Source organism: Tetrao urogallus, assembly GCF_951394365.1.
Source record: "Tetrao urogallus genome assembly, chromosome: 11".
NCBI lineage: Eukaryota > Metazoa > Chordata > Aves > Galliformes > Phasianidae > Tetrao > Tetrao urogallus.
In genome coordinates this window covers 9870488-9898074 of record NC_136824.1, presented here as the reverse complement: position 1 = coordinate 9898074, position 27587 = coordinate 9870488, and the positions used below count along the sequence as shown (strand labels likewise).

General features: G+C 35.0%; 1 protein-coding gene across 1 annotated transcript; it reads left to right on the top strand.

The window, feature by feature from the left end:
* FGF7 (fibroblast growth factor 7) lies at nucleotides 1–27298 on the top strand (the record flags this gene model as incomplete). Its single annotated transcript, XM_079540671.1, has 3 exons — nucleotides 1–286; nucleotides 26535–26638; nucleotides 27104–27298. 3 exons carry the CDS (start codon nucleotides 1–3, stop codon nucleotides 27296–27298), a joined length of 585 nt encoding a protein of 194 aa, XP_079396797.1.
* Between the last annotated feature and the right edge of the window lie 289 nt (nucleotides 27299–27587).

Here is a 27587-nt window from a genome sequence, read left to right as displayed (position 1 = left end):
ATGCACAAATGGATACTGACATGGATCCTGCCAATTTTGCTCTACAGATCATACTTTTACATTATCTTTCTAATGGGCACTATATCTTTAGCTTGCAATGACATGACTCCAGAGCAAATGGCTACAAATGTGAACTGTTCCAGCCCTGAGCGACATACCAGAAGCTATGATTATATGGAAGGGGGGGATGTAAGAGTGAGAAGACTTTTCTGTCGAACTCAGTGGTATATGAGGATTGATAAGCGAGGCAAAGTAAAAGGGACGAGAGAAGCAAACAACAACTACAGTAAGTAGTATCTTTGCTTTTCCTATTTGACTTCTAAGTTTTTAAGAATTTACACACCATTGTTTCCCTATTCTTGATTTATAGTAATTTCAAAAGAATTTTGTACAGTGTGCTGACCATTGTATAAGATGAGTTTGCCAATTAATTCTACAGCAGGACATTTGTTATTGATTTTGAAATGCGTCATTTTAAATACTACATGGTAGATCTGCTAATGTATTAGTTACAGCTGGTAACTATTAGCAAACAGAGAGCCTATTTTAACAAGTGAATTAAGGTTGTAAGTATGAAAATGTATAACCACAAACTCTGCTCATAAAATACTTATGGAACATTAACCTACTACTTAAAAGTTTGGTATGTTTGAGTTAACAATTAAGATATATGCAATACTAGAAAGTTCAATGGAAAGAATTATGTAAACTGTCTTGCAAAATCTTTCAGAGAGCTTGCCAAGCCAGGGATCAAATCTATTATAGTTTCTGCAGTTCATTATTACGATGATCATGATGATCAAAAAATATTCTCTCCTCTTTCTTCCAAAAAGATGACTCATCTAGAGGGAATGGACATACAATATTTTGCAAAGCTGTAGCAAATACAACTTTAGTACAGCAATTCTTTTGCCAGTTCAAATCTATATTTTTCACATATTCGTATATCTCCCATTAATGACTACTGATGGCATCAATTTTACAATCACTATTTTTCATATCTTGGCTTTCATGTTATTATATAGATTGCATACTTAAATGAATATGACAACTACTTTAAAAAAGTAATGTATTAAAATACAACAATAAAACACATAGGATTATATTGCATATTTCAAAATAAAATTAGAAGGCAGAGACATGCTGGTCTAGTGTTTATAGTCATCTGAAAGATCAAATTTCTTTCCAATGTGATGCTATTAAATACAGTTTTAATATAGGTCCCTCATACCATTGTATGAGCAAAATAAAAAAAGTAAATTAAGCACCCAAACTTTAAGAATCATAGTGCAATTCATCTTGCAAGTGAAGCTGACAACTTATTTTCTATAAAAACAGCACTTTTCAATGCTAAGCACCTAGACAGCGGGCTTCTAAATTTATTTATTTCATGACTGCATTAATTACTTGTCAACATGAGCATCTAAAGCTTCATTGAGTAATGTTACCATTTCTTTTAAATTTTGTTCCCATACGTCTCTTTTCTTCCTGCCCTATTATGTAGTGAACAGCTATGTTGCTCTGAAAGACAACACATGGCCAGCAGCCAAATAAATTATTTGGTCCATATTCAAGAAGACTCCCATTGAGTTTCAGGAGGACATTGTTACAATAGAGATCCACAGTGCTAGTTTGGAAGTGAAATGTAGCTCTCAAAAATAACTGGAAGAATTATTACTGGTGGTTGAAACAGTTGCTTCTGATTTTTGCAGAGAAGCAAATATCGGCTGTATCCTTTTTTTTTTTTTCCCCTATTTTTATTTACAAACAAGTACTCAAAATATTATGGCAGCATATAGAGCTCAGTAGTTATATAAATTTGCCTTTTGTGTTTCTAGACTGCTTAACTAAGAACTCTGTTAGTAATTTAGCATTATTTCAAATTCAAGTAAGGTTTCTCAACTATCTGCAGGATTCCCTGCTGCTGAAGCATACTAGTGATATCCTGAAATGTTTCATGGTAAAAGCAGCAGAGGATACCAGATCATCATGTGTTAAAGGCAAACCACTTTTTTGTAGAATTCCTGAGCATTTTATGAAGATTTACTGATGGTAATAAACAGCTACAAATTATAGAAACACAACCTTGAGTTATTATACCCTTACCTTATGTGTAAAAACAAACAAACAACAAAAAATCCACCAAAACACCAAACTCTTTCTGGTAAACATAATGAGTATCAGAAGAAAAACAATCAACAAACAAAGGTTTATCTGGTAACTGAGATGCACTGTGATGAAACGTCATCAGTAAACTTACTAAAGTATATGGGAAGTTTCTCACCATCTTAAGCTTGGGTCCCTCTCCATAGTTCAGCTATTGTACAGTAGGAAATAATATCTGTTTCTGTTAGGTAAGTAGAACAGGGAAATATAGACAAAGGGAAACAACAGTATGAGCACTGGATTTCTGAGAAACTCAAAAATTCAGCCTAGTTTGTTTGTTTTGCCAAATACTCTAATCAACAGCATGAAGCCTTTCTGAATATGTGTTTAGGGCTCTGCATTAAAACACACACACAGAAAATGATGGTTTGGGGAGGGGGGGGGAAGAAGACAACCTGAACTAATCTGCTTTCCCTAAGCAATTTTTGTTTGGTTAACAGCAGATTAAACTGGCTATTTTTATCCAGGATTTCTGAAAAGCATCATTTAAAAACTGTATCCATTACTAAAAGAGATTATTCTGTGTGTTCAAACATTCCTGCTTTGTGAACTCCAGTTCTGAAGTTTTAAAATCAGTAAAATGTAAATCAAACCTATTTCTTAGGATGGAATCCCAGTACAATTACAGTCAAATTAATCAACAGGTATGAAGAACTGCTCTGAGAAGCATCTTCAAATTTTATCCTTATTTGCCACTAGCATATTCTCTCTCCACTGAATCACCACTAACATGGACTACTAAAATGAAAATTAAAAAAAAAACCCACACATTTTTCCACCACCATTAAAGAAACTGCATTGACAATCTTGCAGAGTCAGTGACTTGTTTTCAGCCCACGAACTGTGGAGCACAAATACTGTGAAGAGCAATCTTCACAATTAGAAGTTGTGAAATTAGAAGTGTCTGTAGAACGGTACCTTCGTCATTCTACCTGATAACTTGGGTAGGCGCCAAAATTCACACGGCTTTTCTCAGTCAAGTCTACATACGTAAGAATGCAAAGATGGTGAGGAATTAGGGTTTCAAATTTCTCAAGTAACTCACAGAATAAGTATGCACCATATATACATAATGCAGATTCTATAAGAGTAACAGCTGAAAAAAAAAACCTTAAGAAGTTAATTTAAAAGCTGATGCATTAAGCGTGTGTGGGTTGAAATTCCACTACATAACACTGGAACAAATCTCAACTCACTAATAGCAATTAACCTGTATTCATCATTCACTTGTTTCAAATTGTGTTAGAAGTTAATTGCTTAGTTCAAGAAAGGTGTGTGCTTTATCAGTGAAAGCAAACTGATGAATCCCATAACAGTGATGGCCTTGTTATGTATCCAAAGAAAGTTATTCTATGTATGTTTCAGAAAGCAGAGGAGCCTTTTGGTGGACACAAAACTGGTAGCTCAGAAGTAAAATAAAAAACACAAGAGTAAACTAAGTAAATTTTCACTAAGTGGAGGAAATAACTTTGCACCTCACAGAAACAGCTCTGAAGACTAAAACATGGAGTGAGAAGTATCACACATTGACAAAACTAAAGCAAGAATTAGAAAGCAGCCAAAAGATGAGAGCATCCAGAAAAATCTGTTATTATTCATAACACATTTATCTCTGACAATCGCTAATTACACTGTCTAAGCATAACCATTGGCTTTATATTGAAAAGTAAGTTTTGTATCTTGTTCACATAAAACAATCTAAGTAGGCACTGAAAACAGACCTCCAGAATTAATGACTGAAAGAAGTGAGTGATGGAGCAGATCATGGAGATAACACAGCATTTTAACTCCTCATCTTTGACAGAAAATAACTCTCTCCTAAATGCTGCTTAGTTTTTAATTCAAGTTTGTGTCTATGAATTTCATGAGATTTTATTTCTGTTCAGAAAGAAGGAAAGCAAAAATCAGACTTCATACTGACTCTATCCAAGAGGATTTAAAACTACAACTGGATGATGCTTTAGGACTTTCCACGCTCTGTTGCCTTTGGAATCTCATTTTAAAGACTTCAAAGGGCCTCTTAGTTACAAGAAAAGCCTTCCCGGAACCTGAATCCTAACATGTCTGATCCTATCATATTCCATGTGCACTCTAAACCCAGAAAGTGTCTGTTTCCTCTTCTTTTCAGTGGGTAAAGAGGACCAAAAACATAAGGAGGAGAAAAAAAAAAAAAAAAAAAAAAAAAAAAGCCTAGTGATATCTAGGCATGAAATGGTTGCAATCTCTATTCAAAATTTTATCCTAAAATAAACTTATACTGGAAAACTATTTCTATTTTGATCAAAATCCAGCATCTCATAGTGTTCAGCAAAATTAAATGGAATCTAACTTGGTTTTGTGCAGATGTAATCTGTTGACAAAATAAACCTTATCTGCACCTCAATGATTAAACATTCAAATGTGCTTGGAATTCAAAAGTATTTTCAATAGTAGTTTTTATATGCTTCTTGGGCAAAAACAGGTACTGGTATGCATACTGTGCTTTCACATCAAATTCTATTTCTATGTTTATATGCACAAAGGAGAAGATTCAGTTTTTGAAAATTGAATCCTTTAAGGCAGATATTAATGTACCAGATTCATTCGAGGGTTATTGTGCTCCAGCCATGTAGAATGCCTGCCTTTACTACTGCATTCTTGATTTTTGAAGAGTTTGTTGATTCAACCAATACGTTGGCCTAAGTAGAAAATAAACCCTCACTCATGTGAAAGTGATTTTGCTTCACATTAGTATGCTGCTAATCTTTTCAATTAGTATAACAGAAAGATTTCATTCAAATAGCAATTTCTGCATATCCTCTAGAAATAGCCTACAATGCAAGTGTGACATTCTCTCTAATGAGGTATTAACTGGATCAAAATACAAAAATTTTTTTAGATCTTCCCAACTTCTAGCTCTTTGTCCAGCACTAGTGATAATTACCGACCCTGAAGTTGAAACCTGTGATAGAGAGCCTGCCTATACTTTTATCCATACCTTATTAAAAACCCCGGCTTTTCACCATTAACTGTTGCTGATGACGTTTTAGCAAAGACGCAGTTAACAGAGACATCTGAGATATGTCTGTCCAGCTTCTACTGACTTTCTGCTAACAGTGCCCTCTGGGAGAAGTAAGGAGTAAAAAGAAAGGGAATTAAGTCTTGAACCACTGCAGCAAGGTTCTTAAGAGTTCAGCTATCAGTGCTCAAATCTAAGTTCAACTGAAACACTGACAGGGATTCCAAAAAATACAATTAGAAAAGTCTTTATTACTTCTGAATTTACCTCTTGAATCTTCATCATCTTGTCCATTCTGTAGTATTTACCACAGAAAAAATAGTAGCAGTTTATACTCATCCCACTCTGAGCACAAGGTGATTGCTTAAGTTCTGTAAGGAGCTCTGAGCTCAGGTGTAGTCAACACCTCAGGAGCTAACACACAGCAACAAGGCTGTGCCTGTCTGTGTGCTTCAAAACCAGGGGATGAGCTAAGAGAAATACAAACAATGGAAAACAGGCTGAGCCTACGTCTGCTGTGCATGAAGTGATTCATTTGACTTGATACCTTTATAATTCAGCCGTGACTGCAGAGTTTTTCTGAATCACTCAATACAGGGACTTATCAGAAATGTGCAATGTTCCATTTTAAAGGAACCATCAATCAAACCCAGCAGCTTACTGCAGAAGTAGTTGACAGATAAACTGAAAATGATCCCACATCTTTTCCTCCATTATTTACAATTCCTCAATGGAAAGAAAAAAATATGCCATAATCAGTGCTGTATCAATGTTAATTACCCATCCTATAGAAAATTTGCCAAAGTGGCCCTGACCTGAGACTCAAGAGGCTTGAGGCTAATCCAAGTTTTTAAGCAACTTGCTTACAGACTCTGGGAAAATTCTTCTAATTCTCCAGGCCCTTACACACATACACACACACAAAATAATAATAATTCAACTACGTGTTAAAGAGCTTTAAAAAAAAAAGATCAGTGAAAAAACAAAAATATTGTGTTAATATTATAGACAATAAGTACTTCTATAATAAAATAATATACAACAGATTCATAGAATGTAACTAGAACAATCAAAGTCAGCAGCTAGAGAAACAGAGCTCAAATCTTAATAAAGCAATTTTGCAATATTGGTAAACAGAATTTGGTAGAAAACTTAATTTGTTACACCACATTTGCAACACAAAACAAAAATCCAGACATCTCCCTTCACAGCTTTCAGCTTTCTGTATTTGAGTATTTTAATGTGATTTTTTAGATTTCAAGGATCCTGAGAAACACTGTGCAAAGTTATTTCTTCCCCTGTATTTTCCTTAAAACTCAGAAAGATCAAGACATCTTAAAGCATGCAATTATACCTCTCCACACTGCAAGATGTACAGCTAGTCATATATTTTGGAACACTTTCTTCATTAAAAATGAAGAAGTTCAGGCCAGTGAAGGCTGTTACTCTCCTTGGGTGGCACAATGGTTTCATTGCATAATTGACTGCTTATGACTATATTTGGCAACAGTATTTCAATTGTTTTTTGGGTTTTTTTTGACCTTTGACTTTATTTTTAATTTTTAATTCTGGATATGAGCTGATGGAAAGGTCAAGTTAGCCTCCTGGTGTACGTAATTTAGAAACATTATTAAGAAAAAGTTAACAGTGAAAATTCCTATGTCAATAACAAAGGTTAACAGTCATAGCACTGAATTGTCACACTTCAAATCTTTCATAACACATGACATCATTTACACAAATGGAAAATTTTTTTTGTAACAATTGGTGTTGAAAAGTTGGAAATGGATATTCACAGATGTGGCCCACAACTTCATGCAAGCACACAAAAAGGCAATAGAAATACCAAAGAAATCAATATACTTTCTTGGCTATTATTTAGCTTTGAAAACAACAAATGAGATGAGGATTAAATCATAATGGATTTTGTTTACAGCATTCACACGCTGCCTCTGCCATGAAACTTCATCAACAGAAGACTAAAATCTCCTAAGCTGAATTAGTAAAACAGACAAGTATATCCCAGTTAGCAACAGCAGAGCTATGTCAATTTGTTCCAAGCAGGCACTTGCTCTTTCGATCTTCTAGTGGGAATCTGACAATTCAAACTAAAAACAACAAACTGAAAAGGTAAAAGAATCCAGATATTCCATTTAAAAACCAACATTTTACATCCGAATGCTATGCTTCAAATTTACCTACAGACGGAATGCTGACAGATGAATACAAAACTAAATGAAAACACAGATAAGAGATCTATTCCATGGAACCTACTACCAAAATAACTCCTGAAACAGAGAGAATAATAAACACTACTCAACTTCACCACTTCAATATTCTGTAAAAACCCCTATTATCTATGAGGTAGCTTGTGTTTTTTGGAGGAGTCTCTTAGCATTCTTAACATGACTACTTCTAAAGTTTAATAGTACATATGTCATATTCTACTACTATTTTTGGTAAGATGGCTTGCTTTCATCTGAATGTGTTAATAGACACTGGGAGGTGCTATAGACTATAAAAAGAAGCTGATCAGACTTGTCCTCAGTCATTTTGTTACCAGCAATTTTGATATTTGCCTAAGTAGAAAGTAAGTCTTTTAAAATAAAACCAACCATGCTAACAAGACCATATGTTCCTTAACAAGCTGTGCTAATTTTGTAAGTTTTTATCATGACTTTTAAATGTCAAGTGTGTCTTCATATTTCAATCAGAAGTGGCTGTTCAGAGTAAATACAGAGATATAGCTCTGTTAAGGACAGAAATGATTATGGGTGAACACATAATCTAGAGCTGAAGATACTGGGACACTTACAGTCAACAGGAAATTTTTAAAAGGTTGCATGTGCATCAGTGCTGGGCTGAAATCCCAGGGCTGCACAGGTGCCACAGTTCTGTGGATTGTTTGTATGCACAGCTGTAAGCAACATGGTGGTAAATGTGAGGTTCTACATGCTAGTCAGGAATGCAAAAATATCTACTATGCGAGCTTTCTGGTTTCTTGAATACACTTGCAATGCTGCAGGATGATGTTAGATTCTCATTTGAGTGGTCTACGCAAACTCTGGTGGGGACAATGTTCAGGCTTTGCAGCTAGCCACTGAGTAGCTGGTCTGGGGAGAAAACATGGGTGTAGCTAACAAGGAAAGAAGGCGGCACAGGGCAGGAAAGAAACCAATTACATTTGTAATTACATATAGTTTCCGCAGCAAAGATTTTCTGAAAACAGCAGTTATATTACCTGATATAAACTTGCAAGGAAAACGGAAAAGATAACTGAATCCCAGAGGCTGCAGCCACTACCAATACAATGGAAAAATGCAACTTTCACCAACAAAACCCTACTATGCTAATGCATAATAGAGTTGGTTAGCCTAAGCAGCTTAGGGGCTGCACGGTGGAACACAAACGTCCAAGCAGTTGAGTACACATCAGTGAGATTTTACAGGGATTTAGGAAAACAGGTCTGTAAATCCAGCAAATAATGATTCAAGCAGTGAGACATGCTAGTTAGGGCCACCTTGCAAAACAAGCCACAGGTTTTCACTGTGAGAAAGGACAGTGCAAGCTCCTCCTAATTAGCAGTCCTTCACGCTTGCTTATACAGGGAAACGGCATCCGAGAAGTCCTGAAATCACCATGGACGTGTAATTTCCCAGCACTACAGCAAGAAAAATTGTAATGCTTCCCTGCTATAAGGACAGGGACAAACACCTGTGTCCACAGTGAGATTTATGTTATCTGCACCCAGTGCAGTTACTTTATTAGTTGAGCACATCTTATCAATATCATTCAATAACACCAAATTAGTGCAAAAAAAGAAAACCTCCACGACATACTAAGCACTTGTTGACAACATATGAGCTGCAAACATGAAAAATAATTAAACAACATTTGTAGACAAATTAATGTTATTAAGCAAAAGCCAAACTGGATACAACTTCAAAAGGCTACACTCAAACTACAGGTGAAAAAAAGCCTTTTTCCTATTTCCAGTAGCTCCACTCTTCTAAGTGAGTCTTCTACATCTTTAACTGACCATAGACACGCTGGCCAACATTTCCAACACAGTTTCAAAACCAAAAGGAAGGTATATTACATTCTAAGGCAAGCAAGCAGTTCCTTAGAACACTCTAAAACACCATATGCAAGTCAGATCAAAATGAAGGAAGTATACTTCGTCTCCAAATTAAAATTGAAAAAAAAAATTCACACACTCAGGAAATAAATACTAGCACTCACCTCATCGGGTAAGAATATAAGAAATATGAAGAAAACCACAACAGGAAACAAAGGAAAAGCCTCTTCACTTTAAGGAACTCCTTACTCAGTGTCGACCAACTAAATTGTGCCAGCTGTGCTACTAAGGTAGTCAATACACAGGTGTTCTGAGACCTCTACTCATTCCCATCCTACTACCCTTGCAGCACCCGTGCCCTGTTTTCAAGTGCTGCTATTCAATCTGAGCATGTGCTCCAGCAGTTGTGAGGAAGGTTTCCTACTGGGGCTGTGAAAGACAAGTAGTCTGGTTTATTATTCTGCCTTATTACCAGTGTAAAGCCATACATTTGGGTGAACAAGTGCTGGAGTTTGTACTTACTAAGTATTTTATTCCTTTAGTTCAAAGGAAACCAAATGATACACAAATTTTGAGTGTAAGCTTGGGAGAGTCTGCACGAATAATAAAACTAAATGGCAAGAATCCTACACTTACACTTGTCTCTTTAAATGCCTCATAAATTGAGCAACAAAAATAATACAACCATTAGTAAAACCATTCTTTGAAATTAGTACACACCCACTTCAATCAGAATGTTCAAACAAGTAAACTGGTGCCCAGACTACTTGATTGTAAGTATCAAACTAAAATGATTGTGTATGACTTCAATTCTGTCTGCTTCTTTGTGTGACTTGAGAAATTCAGAAATGCAAATAACTGTCATGCAACAAAATTAAAGAAAAAAAAAAGATTGCCACATTTTTCTAGGAAACTATTACCACATCTTTCAAGGAAATCATGCTCTGCTAATTTTTTTAACTAAGTAATCAAGTGTTTTGAATTTGAATTCATCTATTTTAATCATGTTGTTCTAGGGCATGTCCTGAATGATTTAATGACAATTTGTGCAATGGTACTTTCATCCAGATGGAACACTGGAAGCAAAATTAGTCTTTACTGCGATGATAAAACGAGCACCAATTATACCCAAAGCACAATTTTTCATGTGATTCTGTAACATGTTTAGTAAGGTGGTGAACAGCCCAGCTCTGATCCAACCAGATTATTTAAGAGAATGTGATGAGAGTTCCAAGGCCTGTATTATGTAAGCAGAAAATGATCTAGTGAGAGAAGACATATTTGTCATAATCGTTGTAGGAAAATATTCAAAATTGTTTATTATTTGGAACGTAATAAATACCTGTCTTTGTCAAAAGATTACTGAATTTTAATCCCAACTTTCTTCTTTTGCAACAAAAAACAGAAGCAGGCATTCTGTACTTATCCTTTTTGGATAAGATGTGTGGACATCTCAGAGACAATTTTCTAGAAGTGTTCACAAGCACTCAGTGACATTTCAAGTTACATTTCCAAAAGGAATACTTATGCCTAAACCTCATGGCATGTACATGATGATTTCTAAATTACCTCAAAACAAAAAAAAAACACCATTTCCTTTCTCTCTCTTCACATTAGCTGTTCTCTATTTTTCTGTCTGTGACACCTTTCTGTTCGGGGTATATGAGAAAGTTAACAAACTTCAGTTTTACGCATTTACACAAGAAAGTATTTTCTTGTGAAAGAAAGAGAATTTTAACACAAGAAAGTAAACATTCTTAGTTCCCCAAAGAATTAGCTATGCCTATTCCATAATTAGAATGTGTATCAATCCCACTGCAGTTGAAAGAAAATGCATGGCACTCTTGCCTGCATGCAGCGCTACAAACACTGATAGTTTGGGATCACAGATTATTGTAATGCCTTCTCATTCGCACTTCAGCAACACAGCTAGGAATACTTTCAGATGAAATCAGCTCAATAAGTGGAACTGCCAGTTATAGTTCCTGTTCGTGCACCTAGGAGCTAGCTACAGCTCCTCAAAGAAGTTTGCTCTTGTCCAGCTCCATACCCATCCCAGTGGGTCTTTCTTTGTTTTCCTTTTAGCCTCTGTTGGGCAGCACTGGAGAATTATTTGTATATACCATCTATGGTAATCACATGTGCTGCAATTTATCACAGCGGTATTGTACAAAAAGTGCCTCATTTGAGCTGTGCCAGACTGTGCCATGTTTGTTTCATTAATATAGGTTTTGGCATGAAAAAATACTCTCTCATTAATGTGCATAGCATTTGATTGAAAACTCAAAAACACAAAGATGTAATCAACATGAGAAAGTAGTCATGGAGAAGTACAGCATTAACTTTCTTTTCAACGTATATTCAGGACACGGGTGTTCTACTCCTATTGACTCACTGACAAACAATAAAGAACTATAATTAATAGCCTAAATAGCTGCTTTTGAGAGTGAAAAAAAGAATACTGTAGAGCTGTGGAGGAGTTAAGTTACTGAGTAGTGGAAAAGCTATCTAACACTGTGATTCATCAGGAAAAGTTTGCTCAGGAGTTGAAAGATCCATATTAGGAGAGAGAAAAATACAGATGGTTTGTAAAAGCCTGGCTCTCCTGAAATCAGTCTGAGTTTTGTTACTGATGCCTACCAGAGGGCTGAGGAGTTAATTTAAAGGATGCCAAGTAGTAACTCTTGCTTCTGCAATTCCATGTTCTTTTACTTTAAAATACTTTTTTGTAACATTGGTGGTACAGATTAGGCATAAAGAAAAATAAAATTCTTGTTCCAGCATTAATCTCTTTCTGAGCTTCAAGTCAGAATTATTTATCTGTATTTTACTGACATCTATCTCAGAGTAAAATTCCTATTTCTATCTACTCTACAGAAGATACGGGCTTAAGGGCACAATACATCATGATATACTCAATTTAGGATATTCAACTAAAAAACAGTTGCCCATTACTTCTCAGATTTATGTGCAAAATTACCCTTCTGTATACAAGATATAAATAGAAGTTTGTACTAAGTTTTCTGGAGCTATAATAAAACCACAGACCCACATATCTATACTGAGTAGAAAGCATTTGCCTTATTTACTCTTACATTTAAGTATATATATTGAATAGTAGAATTATAAAAATCTATTTTTGCAGAAATTATTCTACAGAGTAACATCCGCATTCATGTATGAATCAAGAATACACTGATAGTCACAGATGAATTCACATCTCACAAAAAGAGGATAAGATGCACTTTGTTTCATGCTGTGTGGTACAAACAGACCTTCTCGGTCAGCTTTGGTACTTCATCTCCAGCAGTGTTCTGTTGCAATAAGCAGGAGTCACAAATATTTTAAGAAAGAAAAGGTTTATTCACCACATTAACTGCTTGGAACATCCATAATTGCTTTAGTTAGAACAAAAGCGTATCAAATTCTTTACCAATAATAAGTTTTTTGTATATATTTCAAAAAGTATCAGTGTGGACAGAGCCAAGCTCTGTGCAGCAGAACTGCATGGTCTTCCAGTTTCTGTTGAGTCTAATATTACACAATAACTTTTATGTTATGAATGCTAGGTAAGAATCGTACCATACAGAGAAGAAACATTCATACAGTATTTATAAACAGGCCTGCAAACTGAATCTCATAAGCTCAAATTTGTAAAAACTTAATGCAAATCCTCCACAGAATAAAAATCTGAGGAAAACACTGTTTGCACATATACCTTCTGCTACTCAGCCCATAACCTGATAAATCCAGTCATGTGAACCCTCTTGCTCTGTGATCCTGTAGAAGAAATCACTGCCATTTTGCTTTACCCCTTTTCAGAGAACATTCTAGTTTTCTTGCTTGAACAAGGTCCTAGCTGAACGTCCTTTTCAAACATCTACATTTCATACACCAGCTGCTTTCCAGATTTTAAAGCAGTCCGTATAGTCTGCTACAGATTGTTTATGTATCCCTTCTATAGAGCCTGTCAAAACTTCATGACATCGATGCAAAAAAAGCAAAATAAGAATTATATGAATTGTCATAGAGAAAATAAAAAGTGAAGCATTCCCAAAAGCCCCTGTCTGAAGACTGTTATCAAATGCTTGAGTGGTATGAGATCTTCCATTTGTCTAAAGATCAAGAGGAAAGTCTGTCTTTATGCTTATGCCAGTGCACCGCACTGTAGTCTATCAAATAGGCTGTTTGATTATTGTCAGAGATGGAAATTTGGAATGCTGCCAATATAATAATATGGCTGTTGGGATGAATCTGAATTTAAGATATTAAATATTTTAAGAGACTGGTCACAGACAACTTTATTACAAAGAGCAACAGTGTAGTGATAACGTAGTACCTGCAGTAGCTATGCGTTGAGAAACAGGACAACTAACTGCTCCAATTCACAGGTACAGAAAAGCTCACACCTTTCCTTCTGCAGTTCAGTGCCATACAACATATTCCTTACTTGGTATGGAAATTAAAACGTTTCTTTCACATTTTAAAGAGTTTCCTATGGCTACTTGAGAGACTACTGCTAAAGCAGACCAATTTTGCTAATGTTTTAAAATTGAACTGAATCGTGTTGGGTTAATTTCTATCAAAAGGCTTCTTTAATCTTTCTAAAGGACTTGGTCACTATCAGCTAGGTGCTTAAGGAAGGCAGAGTGAGGCAGCAGTGTGTACAGAAGATCCCCTCTTAAACTGCCCCGCAGGGTGGCTACTGGGGTAACAAAGAACAAATGGCTGACAATGCAAGGCAGCTTTCCAACTTCATAGTTTCCCTTTTATATGTTCTCCTTATGTACCCTTTGCTGACTTAAATGATTATAATGCAACTGAAATAAACATAATTACACTGATTTACACTTGGGGGTGTAACAATTAGAACAAAAGCTAGAGAAACAGAAAATTGTGTATGCAAACCAATAACACATAACAGAAATGTGCTTTCAAGAAACTCTTAGTGTAATTTGGCTAAGGCTATGCTCTGTTAACTGTTTAGTCTGCTGTCTTAACTCCATGACATTTCACAGTTTAGCTGGGACTGATAACTTCTCTTGAGAAAATAACGTTACATTATTACATCACAACACACTGGCAGTAGTTCTAGAGCCCATTTTTTCTTCTAAGGGCACGAGTTCAGTTCAACTAAAATGCTGAATATTATTTCCATCTTACACTTGAGAAAAGCAGAGCGCAGAAAGGCTGTGCACCAGTGACAGATGGTGCAAGGTGCTTTTTACTGTGTGCAATGTGATGAACGATCCCAGTTGCTACTGGAATTGGGTTTCATGGCCATGGCCACCACAAGTGCTTTTATGACAGAATCTTTCTAGAAAAGAAGATCTGTCAGCACATACTATGAAAATGAAAATAATTAGCTATACGCCCCAGGCATGTGTGTACAAACCCATCGCATTTCAGAGTCTGCTGCAAATAGCCACAGATGGCATTATAAGGAATTCACTTTGGGAAATACTTACATGACATTAGCTGCAATAGTTTTCTCACTTACTTCACGATAATTATACGTGTGGGCAAAACTAAGTGTATGCATAACTATTTCTGTCAGCAAACTCAAAGTGGTTAACACCTGATTTCCTCTACATGCTAACATTTGAAGTCAAGACTGAAAAAAATTTAAAAATGACTTTGAAACTGGATAATTGAGCTGCATTTAAAAAGGCAGATTACAAATCACAGCAATAAATAAATACAAAATAAACAAGAAATCTGGCTATAGCTCCCACAGTATATTTGCTCTGGCAACACTAATTGGTCCTGAGTCAGAGAAACAATTTTCTCCACTGCTGCGGCAGCTGTTTTTCTCAGTTCTGCTGTGAAATCATTAAGCTAGAAAGTACTAGAGATTAACTTGAGGAAAGTAACTCATCCATAAACATCTGGTCATGTAAATAAAAAGAGAGATTTTAAAAACCTGCCTGTGTGTAAGTCAGAGGCAAATATCATACTGATTTTGATAGTCATGTTGATATACCGGACAGAATTTTTAGAGTAGTGAGTAACTCGAAGTAAATTAGTGATATCAGATGAAATGAAGACAAAGATTTATTAAGCTATTTTTTTTAAAAAGACAGAAAGACTGTTGGGTAATTAACACACCTGTTGATCCCTAATGTGAGTTAAGACAGAAGAAATATCAGGTATAAAATCCTTATTTATTTATGGGAATTAGGTCAGATCATTTGATCGGTTTTGACTCAAGGTTTGAGTTTGTTGGTTTGTGGGATTTTTTTCCCCACTTTCTCTTTCCATTAGCTTACATTTCAGTGTTTGCTCTATTATATATTTTCCAAATTCAACCAAATTCTAAATTATTTGTCGGCAGCAAACAGAACAATTTGAGAGATCACATCATATAAATATATGTCCAGCAATGTTTTGAAGGCAGAAAGAATGAGCCAGATGGTTTCTATCACTCCCCACTCTGGTGCAGGAAGGAGTTAGGATGGTTTTCTTAGCAGCTTCTTACATTTTGTACCTTGAAAGGAATTATATACTGCTTGCTTGTGTTCTTGTGGACAATGTAATTGATGTAATTTAGATGTTTGTTTTAATCTGTTCCTACCCCAGGTAGCAGATCTGATTTGGAAATCCAACTGAAATGTATTCAGTTGGGTAGCACTGGCCCTGTATTTGACTTAAGTACTTAGAGTACAAAAAGAGGTATATCTGTCCCAGAAGAGATTTCAGTGTTTATGAATTAAATTTTCTTAGCTGTGTAAAACAAAATTGTTCAGTCCAAAATTAAAATAAATTTAAATTACTCATCCCTATGCCAGCAGCTCTTCAGAATAAAATTAAGCTCTGGAATACTTCCTTCTATGTTCACTTTCTGAATTTTACTGATTTTAAATAATTCAGTTACTAGCCACATCAGGAAACATTTTCACTATGAAAAAACTGCATTTCACTGTATATTTAAAATAATAATATAGTTTTCAGCCCTAAGAATGCCATTATGATCCTTCTGTGAGCATTTAAAAATGGATCTCAGTAATGTTTGCCAACAATGTAGAGTTATAAATAATTCTGAGAGAATAGGGGGGAATTTTTAGACTCTTTTTGTCCCCAGCATGCAGCTACGCTCTTTGTTTCCCAAGCCCATGTCAGGGACCAGAAAAGCTGGCAAAGAAATGGCTGGAGACACTAGACTGTGCAGAACAAAACAGCCAGTCCTCGTGAGTGAGGGGATACTGCATATGAAAAAGAGCAAGTTTTGGTTCAGATGTATTTTTGTCTCCTGTAACTGGACGAGCCCAGAGTGCCATGATACATTTATGCCGTCTTTCCAACTGCCTGCACCCCCTGATCTGGGTGATAAGTTGTAACACTGCATGAAATGCACCTGGAAATGAAATTCTTCAGAGCACAAAGCAAACAAGTAATCAATTTCTTATTAAAAAAAAAAAAAGGTGAATATGGATTATTCTTCTTAGAAAAACAGATGAAAAAGTCTCCCCATGAAAAGACATGACTAATTTTACTTCAGCTATGATTGCTAATTCTACATAGGAAAAGGGGAAGGAAATTTAACCCTCAGTGACATTGGGGGATATTTCCAAGACAGCAGCTCTTTATTACATGAAAACATGAAACAGGACAGTGACAAGAAGAAGTTGATTTATTTATAGATTTTTGCATTATATAAGAATGTGAAGAGACAGGACGCTCTGGCCTAATGTGGAATTTTAGAAGTTTTAGATTAGTAAAATAGCTGAAGGGACCAAAGCTCTGAATTTGAGAAGTTTGGTATCACTAAATGAACTCATTTAGCTGTGAAAAGGCTAATCAGCAGTTTCACAGTTTTGCTAGTCTGAAGCAAGATCCTTAAAGTCTACAAAACTAAAAGAGATTGCTCATTCTAGTGAAATTACCACGGGAGATTTAAATACTAGAGATATCCTTGATATGACTGTGATTTGTTGTTCAGCACTAAACAATTAATTTTTACAGTACTTGGAAACACAATTACTTTGTAAACAGGCATTCCATTATCCTTTTTTCCATTTTTAATATCAATAAATTGTTATGCTATAATAAAAGAGTGTTTTTTCAGATTGGGGATTGAGATTTGGATTTTATAGGACACTATTAACTTGAAAAGATATACTGTTTTTTTCATTGAACCATACATTTAGCTCCAAGGCAATTTTTATTGGAGGGAAATTTAGTTTCCAACAAAAAAGAGAAACAACAACATATTGTATAAGATGCTGAGCAATAAACTATTTATATGCACAGTGGAGATCAGCAAAATTGAAGGGCTCAAAATAAGTTTAAAGAGAAAGTGAATGGCTGATTGGGACAGCAGGTTATTCCACTGCTGGTACTACATATTGCTGTTCACAAGTCAGACCTTGCAACTGAGAAGTTCCATAGTTTTACAATCTACTTTAGAGAAAAATGTCATATCCTTCTGATTTTAGAGATCAAATCAATGGAAAAATTGCAAGGACAGTGGTTGCAAGCACTAATGTTCCCAAGAGATGTTTGTAGGAGAGGTGATTTTAAGTCTAATAGCTTAGCTCAATTCTTATTATGCTGTCAGTCAGAATGAAGAAGGAAGCATTTGATTTGCAAATCTAACCCACCAACATTAGCAGAAAGTCAACATAAAAACAAAGCAAAACAATACAGCGCAAGGGAAAATATTTTCAGAAATCCTAAGCTATTTCTCTTCAGCAGTAATTCACTCACAATTCAGTTACCAAAATCCACACTACTCCACTGCAGTACTCAGTGGAGGTAAGATTTACTGAGTGCTGCAAAACAATGAGCACTGCTTCACATGTATCACTCACTTTGAAAAGTAACTAGAAAATGTATTTTGGCTTTTAATATTTCTTACTGCAGATCATATATGATAAGTTTGCAGGTAAAAAGGGTAGATATTCAAACCAGACTTCTTGTGCAGTGACACCAGTGCTACTTATTCAGACAGCCAGATGATACCTTGGATGATGCACGTGAAACTCCAAATACTGCACAGTGCAGACTTAGGAGGAACTTAGCTTGCTCCTTCCTTTTCTGACATAATGGTAAACACTCACAAGTCCAAGTACATATTTTGTAAGTAAAATAATGACATTTCTAAACAGTAATTTTAGGAATACTTCTCTGCCATTAATCGTGATCCTTTAAACAACTACGGCTGGAAATTGCAGAGGAGGAAAGCAGGAGTTTTAAGTGCTTTGGGTATTTGCCCATGGTAACCAAATGTCTGGGACAACACTGAGGCAAGTAGCTTCAGCTGCTCCACTGAAAATCCTTGGCAGACTTGTACATTGTTTATGTGCAGGTCATTCTTATAGTCATATCTAGAATGATTCTATAGTGCATATCTAGAATGCTTCTCATAGTCTATGCATGCACAATAAATGCATGGATATGACACAAAGTCTCTAAATAAAAACTTTTTTAGTCTTTCATATTGGTCTCTGCCATAATAGCAAAATAAGTTACATGTTTCTGCCATAAAATCCATATTTTGAGTATCACAGGGAGAAGCAAGTACACTGCAGTGAAAAAAAAGGGAAGCGATAGTGAATATACATACTGCTGAGACTTGTCTGGCACCTTGTTTTCTGTTACCATAAGTAATGGTTTATTCAAAACATATTAACAGACAGAAAATTCCTGAGAAGGGGGACAATCTAATCTCTGCTATGAAAACTATTACGATGTACACTTTCTGACCCATTTCTACTTACAGAGCATATGATCATACATTCATATACATACATATCATATCATACAACATACAAGTATCACCTGGTAAACACTTTCCCTCTCTTGCTAAACAGTATGTAAAATAAGAAAGAAAATTTGACATTCTGTCAGTTATAATTTAACAATGGGGGGATGGTAGAAAAACAACTAAATATTACAATATCTCTTGAATCAATAACATTATTTGTTACCATTAGATTTGAGAGAGAATGAGCACACACATTTGCCTATGTAAATACAAACTTTTAAATGCATGAGTTTGAAAATAGTATTAGGAAAATAAAATAACTTAAGCACAATAATACTCCGCACATACACTCCTATGGGTTACCATTTTTTGAAGCCAATGACTGATAAAACTACCTAATTAAACTACTCATACGCTTTCAGAAATCCAGTACCGACAGATTTCTCTGCAAAAGCATTTCAAATGCAGTATGGCAGCTGATGAATGTATTTATCGTGCTGCCTCACTCAATGCACGCAGGCACTGGTGACACTGAGAACGCCTTCTGAAATTCTGTGATTAACCGTAGTGATTTGTGTTTTCTTGTTTTAGGAGGTACAAACAAACATTAAATCATTAAATCAGTAAAACCCAGATCAAAAGAACAAATTGCATTAACGACTGTCTTGTAAGCAGCGAGTGCTTTCTTCTTGGCCTTGAATCGTTTTTCGAAAAGTCACTTGGATTCATAAATATGTACTCCAAATTTAATTAGAAACACAAGTCAGACATATCTTAAAAGTTTCATTTTGTTTTTACTTATTCTCCATCCAAGCTTTTTCTACCTTCTGTTTCCCCATTTGAAATTTCATGTTTTATCTCAAGAGGATCCTGACTAGGAAAGGATCCACAAGCACATTTGTCACAGTGTTTAGCTGTCAGTGCCAGCCTCCTTCCCTCAAGAATTCAGCAATTGAATGCTTTTTCAACTTCAGTACTCAGGTGTCAGTTAAGTACAGTAAATATATAAATTATACATAAAGTATTTTAAAGCATTTAGAATATTTGTAAAAATAGTTTTAATATATTGTTAGCTTTCTGAAAAAAATAGTAGAAATATAAAATAACAACTAACAACTGGACATTTTATTTTGCTTTTCTTTATTAAAAACCCTACTTTGCCTCTTCTTCCCTTCTTTTGAGCATTTAGAAGACTACAGAAGTCTTCATAGCAGTAGGCAAAAACATCTGTACCTAGCAGAACAGAAAAATACTGGGATGAAATTGCTGCTGGCCTTGCTGAAAAATCTACTGGATGTAAATACTTCTCTTTGTATTGATGCCTAGAGACATTCTGATACTAACAAATAACAGTAGTAGTGACCAGAAATACAATGGAACATTCAGAGGATACCCACAACATACGACACATTTGGGAAAAGAGTCAACTGATGGTAGACTGAATACAACGTTCTATGAAAGCTCTTCTTAAACCTCCCACAATCTCATCACCCAACGCACTGGGGCAGCTCCCTTGCATGTGAAAAGATAACTCGCTGATTATTTTTGTTCTCTGTTCTTTAGCAAAGAAACCCAAGGCGATTCAAAACAGAACTATCAAATAACACCAGAAAGGAAAAAGAAAAATCTCACAGGAGAATGCTCAATTTTGTGCTAGTGATGTATTTAATGTAGCTAAATGCCAATTTCTCTACTTAAATTTCCAGCCCAAGGCACTGTCCTGTTCGCCAAGTGACGGCCATGAAATAAGTTCCCAGGTACACAAGTGTGTGTGTAAAGCACTGAGCAATTGCCATTCTAGACCAGAACGCATTTGTCTCCAAAAACTGAACTATATTCCACACACTAAAACTGCTCTGTTAACTTACAGGGTTGCTTTCTGTCTTTATTTTTTTTCTACTGGATTTTATATCAACTGTCTGATATTTAATTTGCCTGGTTAAAAAGACTGCTGCCAGCATCCATAGTCATCATTTCTAAAGAGAAATCATAGCCTATCTCAGATGAGTGTCCTTTAGGTACACCAGGCAGATTTTCAGGTCTGCGGGAATCTTCATTCACTCTGGCAACTTCGAGCTATATTTGATACACTGACCATACAACCATATTAAATTGTGTGGAATTTCATGCTGATTTAATAGATTTAATAGAAATTACAGTTGTTTTCAGTTTTACATGCCCATTTTCAGTTGGTTGTTGTTTTTTTTTTTTTTCCTCTTTCTGGCTCTAATTTGATTTCTTTCCCAGCTAATTTGTGGTATATTCAAGTCTTCTTTTAAACCTTTCCTAAATTTTTACATGGATTCTTCAGACAGAGCAACTGGAAAACATGGTTTATGTTTTCATTTTTAACTCAATCCTGTATAAGACTTGTTTGAAGTTTGACTTGTGAACTCACTATCATCATCATCTTAATAACTTAAGCATGTCTTCAAGTAATTTTGAAATTATTAGAATTTTAAAACCGTACTCGGATGAAAAAATTCTCAAAACCTACGTACAAGAATTTTCTCTTTCCTCCCCTGGCTTGGTGAATTTTTCTTTTTCGTGAACAGAAATTGAAAAGATTAGGACTTTTTACTTCAAAAGGAAGCTCAAAGAATGGACTTGCTGAAATAAGACAATGAATGCTGTACTATCACATCGAGCAGGTTATCCTGAGCAGAATTTCTGACTGTCCATTTTAGTTCTTCATCATTTCTCTGAAGTATCAGGTGCTAAACTAACATTTGGGAACCTACAATGACAGACCACATGTAAGACAGCTCACTATTTTTTCTAGATATTGTGGTTTATATACACTTGAGGTATAAAATTACCCACAAAAAAACAGCACAACATAGTAGGTTTTCTTCTACTACCATTTTTCTGCAGTTACTGAGATTTACCCACTTCTACTGACTCAGCTAACAAGAACTGAGCACAAAAACTTAGCTTCGCAGTGAAGGACCAATGAAACTAGCACGTTTTCTTTCATATAAACTCATGTCTTAAGTACTGTTAAAAATGGTTCATTAGAATGGTAAGGATTGCTTGACTGAGATTACTATCCACATAAAGCTAATAAAACTAATCTTTAGAGAGAGCTGCTGTATTGTCGCTGATTTAAATAACATCAGTTACTCAAAATCAAAGACCTTCCCGCATTTATAGAACAATGACATTTCTGGGTTACTTTCCAGTAAACCAAATGTTCTTCCTGGTTTGTCTTATCAAAGACTTAATAGCGGTACTGAATTTCAAAACAAAAAGGAGAAGAAAAAAAAAGGTGAATTTATAAAACAAGAAAGAAAGAAAACCTAAGAAGGCCTCATAAAAAGATCTCATTCACAGTCTTGGCTAAATGTAATAATGAAAACTGTATTATAAACTATAAACGTTAAGAACATAAGGATAACCATATCAACTGAAATGCTGATTTATTTTTGCTCAGCATCCTTTTTGCAAGAATCACCAGTTACAGATGATTACAGAACTGACAGAAGAAATAGGAAATATCTGTAGTTGACCAAAATTCTGGTTGAACAGCTTTCTTAGCTCATGACAATTGCTGGTAGACCAGGTTCCTATCCACAACAAAAAACCTTAGTATCCATTTGCCATCACGTAATTTCTGTTGTAGTAATGGAGTATCAGGAGCACACAGAAAAGAAAGACAGACCAATACAACTATAATGCCATGTACTGTAATCTTGATATCTTCATATCTTGACTTAATACAGATTCTGAATGGAAGTTAAGTAAGGAAGGACAACTAAAATGCATTTTCTCTATTTTATGGATGTTATTTTATTTTTTTGTATATCCTCTAGCAATTTCCTACTTTATTGCTATAATAGAGAAATTCATTTTTATATTTATATACATTGTAAAATTATAACCTGAAGAGACAGTGATTTCATTATGCGTATCTCTATAACCTCAGAGTTTGTGTTTAAATCAATTTGCATATTAAAAAAATAAACAAACAAAAAGATTATTGGATGTTTTCACAGTGATATTACACTGCTTATAAGCATTATGATTCCTTTGATTATTTAATAGGTGTGGAGGGAAAAACAGCTCACCTTATGTCTTGTGTGCTCAGAAGCAACTTGTAAAGCAATTAAAAAAAGTAATGAAAACTCTGTCCATATTAAATTTAATATTACTGAAAAATCATTGCTCCTGGTCTGTGGAAGGCCTTTGATATTGAGCACTAAATTCAATCATGTGACATAACTGTAGCGCTGGTTTGGATAAATTAATAAACCTTCAGCGTATGACTTCTCAACCTGATCAGCTTCTTTGCATGGCTTCTGTATAAAGGAAAACTTTTTGATTTCTTAAATGTCCATGACACTTTGCAGTGAACAGAACAAGTGAAATCCATACAAAAGATAATATGTAATGTCTTAATTTTCCAAAAGTTTAGTAGAAATGTTTCCCTTCCCTATATGATATAACTGAAAATTTTGATTAATTGTAATAATGATTTCTGAAACAAGTAGATAAGTTACTGAGGCAAAGACTTGAGAAGGAAAGGAGGTTTACCATATGCTGTCATCTTGCTAAGGAATTTCAGTCATATGTCTTCAAACAGAATGAGAAGCTTAGTGATGATTCAAGTTAAAAAGTATATGTGAAATGCTGCCTCGGAAACCTAAATCTAATTAATGCTTTGTTAGGAAAGGAAAATTTCTCTTTTGGGGACTGGTTAAGATACAACAGAATTGAAATGATCAAGAACTAGGAACAGAAAAATGAGTACACGCACATTCTGTGATAGGCCACGACATTCTCTGAAGAGAATCATGAATGTACAAGCAGAGAATCATGAGTATACAAGCACTGTTCCCAAAGAACTCTCACTGGTTTCTTTTCTTTGTCTTGAACGTTGCCAACAGTACAACAGTTTTAATGTGACATAATTATCACATAATTATTTATGTCATATTCCTTCACTAAAATTTATGGAGAGATGCACAGAGAGAATACTTGAGAAACGTGCCATTCAGAGGCTTAAGAACATCTTTTGGTGTCTCATCACCTCTGAGTCAGGGTGTCCGATGTTATTCATGTGAAGCTAGCCCTAATTCTGGGGGACATAATTGCTTACAATTTTGAAATGCACACAATAATATAACTAACAATATCAAATATGCATAATAATTTATGAATGCAAACTTGACTGTAATTATAAATCCATGGCTTTTTATGCACAAAATAACAAATAGTAATAACAAAATAACAAAAAGTAACAAATACAAGGTAGAGCCTGTTAATGATCTCTGAGTACATCTATCACATAAACTGTCATTTCAAAGAATGTACAGAATATAATTTTGATAGATAATGTTTGTCATTCAGATTTCCTGTGCGAGAGGATTTTAAAATCTTTCTGCTTCCCTTATTTCTACCCTGAACTCATCAACCAGAAAAACTATTCTGAGTTTTATTTAGATGGCGTTAAGCGTCCGAATTAAAGACATTTCTATTTGAACTGAATAGAAAAACAAATATCCAAAAATGAAATAAAGTAATTCCTACAGGTCAGTATGTCAATATCTACTTCATTTAAAAAAAAAAAAAAAAAAAAAAAAAGCTAAAACAACATAAAAATTCTAATAATAATATTGCCTTAGGCAAAAGCTTTTGGCACTTCCTTCTTAAAAGCAATAGTATTTCTTACTCCTGTAACTTCAGCCAACAGCAGCTTACTCAAAGAAATCTCCATTCCTATTAGAATGACTTGTTTTACAAACTCATTCTGAATCTTTCCAGTTCCACACAGATAGAAAATTCAAACATAAACTTCAAAAAAGAAAGAGCCCTCTCCTTAAGATAACGGCTAGCATAGGCAGAAGAACAAATGGATATAAACTGTCACTGAAAAAATGGAGATTGCAAAATACTACAGAGTCTGTAGGCATTAAAATTAAACAAGCTCTGGAACAGCCTTTGGCGGAAACACTGGGGGCAAAGAAATAGCAACTCCAATTTAGTATTGGCAACGTTTATGAAAAGAGAATTATCTGATGCAATTCCCAGGCTAGCAGAGCACTGGACTTGATGACCCAGAGATCCCTTCCACTCTCATATTCTTTGTTTGGATAGATGCAGATGTTCATCTGTTTTTCAGCCTCGCTGTGGTTTCTCTCAAGTGAAATTTAAATGAAAGTTAATATAATTTTTGCAAGTTTCAGTCAGAATTGCCCTTTGTAAGAATTGTTAGGCCTGCAGCACAGTGAAACTTCTCAAAGAATTCTGAAAGCTTTACACAAAAGTTAAACTTAAAGTTGGCTTACATTAAGAAGCATAACTGTTCAGAGAAATGAATGCCCAGCAGGGCACACACCAAGAGAAGAGGTAACTGATCTACGGATGGGGAAAACAGGAGTGAAAAACAGAAATAACAGGTCAGGATTGATAGAATGGTAATATGAAGGAAGGGAAGAAAGCAAGATAGAAAGAAAAGAAAGCAAAAAATATTAAGATATAGAGAAAGCATAGGGAAAGAAATATCAGCAGCATTCATGCCTTCTTAAAAAATAACTATTGACAAAAATATTATGTGAGGTAGCTGAAAAGACTCAATACAAATTTGAAAGGACAGGTTTTGTTCAAGAGGAAGGTCACTGTTCAGGTGACAAGCTCACACAGTTCTCCTCCCTCACTCTTCTCCCTGTGCTTAGCTATTGAGTTCCTGCCTATAGTTGAAATGGCTGTGAAGGATTCTTTTTCCTACAATACAAACATACTGCATAAAGTTCTGTATGTGACCCAACATGGAGAAAAGCCTCTCAAACTCAGAAATGTAAATCTAAACCAGTGCTTAAAACAATAGTAACATTTAAGCTTGAAAACAACCTGGCATTCCTTAATACCTTACTTTAACCTAAATATACTTTTATGTTGCAAGTAACTTAAATGTATCATAGTAACTATAGAAAGCTATTGCTAATACATGTCAGCCAGATATGAAATGTTACAGAAATATATAGAAAAACACTAAATTTTTTCTGATTTTGAATAAATAAGCTCTCTGTGCAATATTTAATTATTTTCAAATACAGGTATCTTTGCCATTCCTATCAGTCATAAAAGCATGCAAAGGTCAGACAAATACTTTACCTTACACAGAACACCGTGGTCTGTTTCCTATTGCTTGCAAGTTGTAAGGTTTACACTTGTTCATTTGTGATACAGCTACACTTGTCTTGAAAATAAAGGCTTTAAATAAATTCTTTGAACCTTGATGGCTACAGATGTAATTCTTCTAAATGAAACCCAGAGTCTGATGCATTCTAAGATACACTGATTCTTTGAAAATACAAAAATTCTTTATATTGGCATCTCAATTTCAGTAGATATTTAAAATGCATCATGCAAATTGTAAGTGGCTGCGTGCAGACATGATCACATACAGAAAATTTTTAAAATCTAGCCCTTTCTTCACATGAATAAAGAGACTAAATATTTTTCCTAATAAATGCAGATACGGATTTTCAATAAGCACAGAATTATATTTGTTTAAGTAAATCATACAGGTTGACTGGAAAACAGGTGTTCTGCATCAGTGTGATTTTCCCTCTGTACATTTGCAGGTATTCTAGAAATCCGAACAGTGGCAGTTGGAATAGTGGCAATCAAAGGAGTGGAAAGTGAATACTTTCTGGCAATGAACAAGTCAGGAAGGCTCTATGGAAAGGTATGGAAGCTAAATTCTCCTCAATCTTGTAAGCAACCACCACGCCACCTCCAACAAACGTCATCAACTATCTTATAAAAAATGTGTCACATTTTGTGTGAAATAGTTTGTCTGAACTAAAGCCCTAAAAAATTAAAATGTACCCCACGTGTGTATGACTTTCATACTCATTTTGGAAATTCAGTTATTGGAGCTTGTGTTCTTTTTTAAAACGTGAAACATTAACAGGGAATATATAAAGTTGAAGAATTCAATACTCAGGTTTCAGAAACATAATTTGTTATCACTGTTAATGATATTCTTTGATTATTACTAATATATCAATTTGTTTAATATTCATAGTATTAAAAATATGTAGCTTGCGTGATGAACCTTTTTCTCCCATCTCCCCCAGTCTAAGTATTCTCTGACTGCATTTAAAAAACACCTGTACTAATTTTACTCTAAATTATTTATTCTCAACAGAAAGTATGCAATGAGGATTGCAACTTCATAGAACTAATTGAAGAAAACCATTATAATACATATGCTTCTGCAAAATGGACACACAAAGGAAAAGAGATGTTTGTTACATTGAACCACAAAGGTGTTCCCATGAAGGGTAAAAAAACAAAGAAAGAACACAGAGCATCCCACTTTCTTCCTCTGGCAATATCCTAATCATACATGATCTGTACAGAACTAGTTCCAGCAGGAAGATTATTTTTAAGAAGATTATTTGACAAGGTATCAAGAGAGGCTGGAATACTACTGAGAAACTGAACAAGCTGGACTTGCGCATTTATGTTTATTTTTAAGAGACTACGTGGAAAAGATTTGAAAATATACACAAAACCAGATTTCCTAACTAAAAGCTGTAAAAAATTCTAAAGAGTTGTACAATCATTATCTTAGTCATTTTAACTGGGTAGTTTCTTAAATTAATTTACCCTGAAGAATAAGTCATGAC